Consider the following 6,311-nt stretch of genomic DNA (forward strand, 5'->3'; position numbering starts at 1 on the left):
TGCTGATCCAGTTCTACACTGCGGTCTTTGAGTCTGTCCTGTGCTCCTCCATCACAGTCTGGTATGGAGCAGCCACAAAACAGGACAGGAGCAGACTGCAGCGGACTGTACGGGCAGCAGAAAGGATCATCGGCGCCCCCCTGCCCTCCATCCAGGATCTGTACCTCTCAAGAACCAGGAAACGGGCAGGGAAAATCATCGCAGACCCCTCACACCCTGGACACAGACTTTTTGATCTGCTGCCCTCTGGCAGACGGTACAGAAGCCTGCAGACCAGGACCACCCGACACAGGAACAGTTTCTTTCCACTCGCCATCTCCCTTCTTAACAGTTGACCTGTCACACTGCTCCCACTGCCAGACTGCAGCTGCACCTTATGTACATTTTGTAGTATTCATTCCACCTCATTCATTTCTGTATTTTATGTATATAAGTTTAGATTCGTTATTTATAGTTGGTTTACACAGCTTTGTGTATGTATGTGTAATGTGTATATATAGACACGTGTGTGTGTGTGTGTGTGTGTGTGTGTGTGTGTGTGTGTGTGTGTGTGTGTGTGTGTGTGTGTGTGTGTGTGTGTGTGAGATTTACATTGCTGTGCTTGAGAGCCACCATCTACCGGAACCAAATTCCCTGTATGTGTCTGCACATATACTTGGCCAATAAACACGATTCTGATTCTGATTCTGATGTGGACAAAATACTCATTTGCCTAATAATTCTGCACTCCCTGTAAAGGCTGCAGATTCCGTGGTGGGAGCGTCCTTTCTCTTTACCTCAGCCTAACCTTTTTACAATAATCTGCCATCTCTGCTCATTAATCTTTCTTCTCTCCGCGTTTCTGTGTAATTGTCGCTGTTAAACAAGTTCAATCTAAAAGGCGCTGATGTTGCGACATATCACACCGGAAGTGCAGTTATGGTTTACTGCTTTAAGAGAATAGAAACTCAAAAGTGTTTTGGAGTGCGTCAGTGCGCTAAGAGGAGTGGCTCCGAGCTCCGTTTTATTAAAGAGATGCTGTAACCTTTGATCCTCAGAGGGTTTCTGCAGACATGGAGCTTCCACCACTTCTGTTTCTGAGCTTCTGTTTCCTGACTTTGTCCGGACGGACGTTTGCTGCTGAATCCGGTAAGAAACTCATTGATTTAGAGTGATAATCAGTGCAGGCGCAGTCACGTTTCACAGCAGCGGATGGAGCTTTAACGCTGCTCAGGCTGCTGCGTTAGTGGGTGGATGACTGCGGAGTCTACACCTACATCAGCTTTTAACGCAGCCGCGTTTTAGAGTAAAACAATGAGAGGGCAGATTAATGTGCAGCATCTTCAACAATGAAACGAAACTATTCTCTTTAGTGCTTATGATCCGTTATCAGAGATGCTCATTATTCCATCCTGATGTGTTTTAACCTCAGGTGCGCCGCTTCCTGTAAACACATTTCTGCTTTCATCCTGCTGACACGGTGTGACGTTTGTTTGTGTCTGAATGCGATTTTTTTTAATGCATCTAAAGTTTTATGTTCTCTTAAAGTGGGTCGACAACAATAAAATGACTCATAGAATAGAGAATATTCTCCTCGGAGGGGGGCTCTCTGCACCGGGGCTGTGATCGACTGTGGCTGCTGGGTCTCTGGGGGTCCTCTCAGCCTGGCTGGGGGGCTCCTTGGCCTCCCTCCTGCTGTGTGCCCAGCCTGGAGGCTGCGGTCTGTGACCGGCTCTCGGTGCAGACGGCTCCCTGTTATAGTGTTTCCTCACTTGGCTCATGTGAACCCAGCCCAATTTTTACTCTTTAAGTGTGCATGTGTGTGTGTGTGTGTGTGTGGGGGGGGGGGGGGGGGGGGAGATATGTGTGTATTCACATCATTTATGTTAATGAGAGTGTGGGGAGTGAGTTGGAGGGTGGGGTGGGCTGCTTTTAACTATGTAAAGCACTTTGTGCTACATTTTTTGTATGAAAAGTGCTTTATAAATAAAGATTGATTGAATAATTAACCACACATAGGAGCAATGTGAAGGGGAGCTAAAGCAAATAAATGTGATTTTTGTACAGACAAAAACGGAGAGTTTGCAGATGATATTGTGTTCTCTAAAACTGAACTTGAATTTTTAATGTTCATTATTTATAAAAACCAACCTTTAATTTTTTTAGCTTCTGAAACATGACAAAAAAAAAGTTTGAAAAGCTTTGCTTTAAACCAGTTATCTTCCCATGCTTGACTTTCGGTGTATCCTCATTACTCTGTGCATGAGCTCACTGTTTAATTCGTGTTTTGTGTTTCAGTGACATCTGTGATTGTGAAAGAAGATGATGATGCCATTTTACCCTGTTCCCTCAGCACCAATGAGAACATTGAGTCAATGCTGTTTGACTGGAAGAAAGAAGGCACAGTTCAGGTGTTCACGTATAATAATGGTGCCCATCACAATAATGTCCTCACAGATCAAAATGAGCAGTTCAGAGGTCGAGTCTCACATTTTCCAGAAGAGCTCAAGCACGGCAATGCCTCCATAAAAATAAATAAAACTATGCGGGAGGACAAAGGAAACTACACGTGCCTTTTGTCAGGAATAAAAAAATTCCACGTTGAGCTTGTTGTTGGTGAGTGCTTTTTAAAATGACCTGATTATATTTTTTATAATCATCTAGAAAAATTGATGGATGGAGGAAATTTTTCCTATACTGCAATCGCAGGGTGATCTTTGAAGACTGGACTATAATTTATTTACAAAGATTCAGAGAGAGAAATCACTTGCTGTTTGCCTGCTACTGAGAAAACAACAACTCAGTTCAGTTCATTTCTACTCTGTTTGAGTAAAATCCTAGTATTATTGATGAGCAGAAATAAGTGGGGGTCTCCTCTAAACACTCAGTGCGACTGAGTGAAGAGTTTTAGGACAGAGTTTTGGTACTGCACCATCTGATCTTGTAACATCTCCTAAAAAGAAAACGCAACCGGGAGAAGACATGGTTTTGTGCAGTTTGCAGTAAATTGTGTCCCACAGAGGTTTTAATTCACATTTGTGTGATTTGTTTAAATATTCTCTTCCTGAAAAGGAAAATCTGACAAATTTATATGCCGTAGGGCCAGACACAAAACCACATCTGTTCACAATTGTTTAGAAATTAATGTAAGGTTGTTACCAATGTCAGCACACGCCTTTTCTGTTTTGCTCTTTTTTTCTATTCTCTTTATCTCCTACCCACCTTTCCTTAAAAAAGAGGTTAATAATAGCCCCTAGGAGCTACATTTTAAACGTACCAAGAGACCTTCCTATGCGCATGCTGGTCCTGTAGCTACCTTCACAAAATGAAATTAAAATCTCTCTCTAATATAGCAGGTTAACACTTTTGAGTTTATTTTCATCAGTTTTATCTAACTGTTAAATTGATGAAACCAGAGTCACCGTTAACATATGTGCTGTTTTCCTTTCAGAGCCCATATTAAAGGTCCGAAACATCCCAGGTGAGTCCTGTTTGTGATTATGTCACTGACTTTTACATCCTCGTGTGTATATGTGGACTCATTATTAATTGGTAAAGACATACAGCAGCTTAAAAACAGAGTATCTAAAGATTATCTGTGTTAGTTTTATTATTTTTAGTCTGTTTTTAAAGCAATGATGTGTTTTGAAATTTTTATGTCACAATAACTGTTTCATAGTCAATAACTGTAAATCAGACTAAGGCCCACCTGCACACAGCCCAGTGGAAAACAATGTTACACGCTACATATAATCAAGCACTTTTTCAGTTTACTTCAACTCTTCAGTAGCCTGAAATTATAATGTTTTGAGTGTGGAATCAAGTTTATGAATTTTCTGGGAACAATGCTGGCATGCTGTTGAAAGATATTTATTGCAAAGAATACCTTTCAGATATTTGCCCTGCTGTTTTACTAATATAAAATACAATTAGTATTTATGCTTAAGATAAATGAAACTCTAGTGAAATGTTTCCTCAGTTTGCATTTTGTTTGCATACATGTTAAAAGCTGTTTGATGATTTAACTTGTATTTGGGTGACATAATCAAATTTAATGTTGAAATATCACATTAAATTATACTTACTGCATTTTTTTTTTCATCTTTATGTTTGGTGCACACAGTTTCATGATTTATTTAGCAAACAGAATCATAGTCTGAATACTTTTTGTGTGAAGCCCATTTGCTTTGCCAAAAGGAGAACTATAAACTCTCTATAGACACCTCTTGTTAGTCTTTTTATTTTATTTATTGATTCTATTTTATTTTTTACAGTACCAGCTTAGTGGTTGGTTTTGCCAGATCTGACAGAAGGTGAACATTTTAACATGAATGTAGCTATATTTGTTCAGTGTTAGTGTTTTGTTTTTGTTTGTTTTTTTGTTGGTGGTAGTGGTTATTTTAACTAACTGCTGTAACGCAGTATTTTCTCTTTCTATGTGAAAATGTGTCCAAACTCATCTGTTTACAAGTTACAGATGTTGTTTGCAGTACAAACTTTACAGTCATGTTAAACAATGCTGGAGCACTCTGCTTATCTTTGCTTTTAAACACATTTTAACTTGTTAATGCACTGAGAAACAATTGAGTATTACAAGTCACATTGTTACATTGTTAACACTGTATTATATTTGTTGTCTGTGATGTGTTCACAGGTGCTGCTCCAAAGCCGTATGTCACAATACTTGAAAAAAAAGGGGAGTTGGAGTGTGAAGTTCCAGGTGCTTATCCTAAACCTACAGTTGAGTGGTGGGACAGTGACAACAAAACTCTTCCTTCTAAAACGCTGCAGGACCGACAAGAACAAGATCGCTTCCACATAATCATCCAAGCTACTGCGCCAAAGTCCGGCTGCTATCGCTGTGTAACCACACAGATGAACATCTGGCATCAGATTTCTTCAAAGATTTGTGTGCATGAAGGTGAGTGGTGGATAATTCTTCAGTGAAACATTGAAGATAATTTATGAAAAAATTAACATATTCTAGAACATAAATAACTGGTTTCGGAGGAATTGATATTTCACTATCGATCCGCACACCAATAGCACCACATGGTCGCTGATGTCATTCAGGTAGGCAACAGTGTGTAGACGCAGCACCCAGTTCATGAGATGCTGGATAGTGACTGGTGCTCCTAACAAGCAGAAGTGTCTGAAGTGTGGCCAATTGGTACAACCCGTACGGAATGGAGAAGGCAGTTTGTTTTTCTTGGACTCTGCAGACAAGGAAATCTGCGAGTAGCACTTGGCTAAATCTAGCGTTGTGAAAAAACAAGCAGTATCTAACTGGTCCAGGAGCTTTTCAACATACCACTTCATTGTCAATGTCATCCACTAGCTAGGTGACCAAAAAGAGTCCTTGCCACTTGACAAGTAACTTTGAGATTGAAGAAAGGAGTAATACAAGCACCTTATCTTCCAATGAAAATTGCCTGAACTAATCATTACATTCAGGTGTGTTGACCCAGGGTGATATGTAAAACTTGCAGGACACTGACTCTTCAGGCCTGGAGGTCCCCACCCCTGGCCTAAGCGGTCCACTACCATGTGGCGGACATCTTTAAAGCCTCTCCTTGCTGCTGTGAGCGGGCTGAGAAGCGCCTCCTGAGCTTTGCCAAACAGCAGCAGGAGCAGCCTCAGTGCCCAGTCCTCCTCATACCTATGGCACCCCTCTGCTGTGAATGAACACCTTTATGATGGTGTCAGAAAACCTGAACATAAGCTATGTCAGGTTAAATTTTATTGTGCTGAAGTACCAACTCAGTTAAGCACCTGAAGGCTTTGTATTTCATACTTTTTTTTGTTGTTGTTGTTTTTTGTTTTGTTTTTGTTTTGTTTTTGTCAAGTGGAGAGAAATTTCACTTGAAAAATTTTTGTTATTTATTTGTCACATGCAAGTTGCCCTGCAGTGAAATGGGACCTGCCGTCTGGCCTTGGGGATAAGCGGACAAAAGCGTTTGGAGAAGGAGGGACAAAGAGTTCTTACAACAATCCTGTTATCATGGATGACATTTTTTTTTTTTTTTTTTTTTTGTTCTAGTCAGCATGAACCTTGGCAGGCCTTCAGCCAGTACCTTTGGGATAGCTGCATGAGTGAAGATGGTGAATGTTTGGTTTTAGTGTGAACAACTGCATCCAATTTTTACAGTTGGTCTAATGTCCATCACTGTTCTCCAATTCTCTCAATCCTCTCATTCCCATTCTTTTTCTCCAAGATCTTATCCATATTGCGTTCACTAACACAGTCTTATTCAGCCCTGCCCATTGTCTATCATGTCGGCCAGCCTTGTGGGATTTTGAACAGCTGTAGCCGCTTCTTGTTCTTCGATAAG

General features: G+C 40.7%; 1 protein-coding gene across 1 annotated transcript; it reads left to right on the forward strand.

Moving 5' to 3' along the window:
• The first annotated feature begins 1,033 nt into the window (after positions 1 to 1,033).
• Positions 1,034 to 5,664, forward strand: LOC146632874 (V-set domain-containing T-cell activation inhibitor 1-like). Its single transcript, XM_085353582.1, has 4 exons — positions 1,034 to 1,128; positions 2,278 to 2,595; positions 4,634 to 4,900; positions 5,513 to 5,664. The coding sequence occupies exons 1-4, from the start codon at positions 1,053 to 1,055 to the stop codon at positions 5,662 to 5,664; spliced, it is 813 nt and encodes a 270-aa protein (XP_085209708.1). The 5' UTR covers positions 1,034 to 1,052.
• Positions 5,665 to 6,311: the final 647 nt, after the last annotated feature.

The sequence above is a fragment of the Diplotaxodon limnothrissa genome, linkage group LG5 (genome assembly GCF_057381915.1).
Source record: "Diplotaxodon limnothrissa isolate DT_005_m linkage group LG5, D_limnothrissa_male_GT1.1, whole genome shotgun sequence".
In the NCBI taxonomy this organism is placed as follows: Eukaryota; Metazoa; Chordata; class Actinopteri; order Cichliformes; family Cichlidae; genus Diplotaxodon; species Diplotaxodon limnothrissa.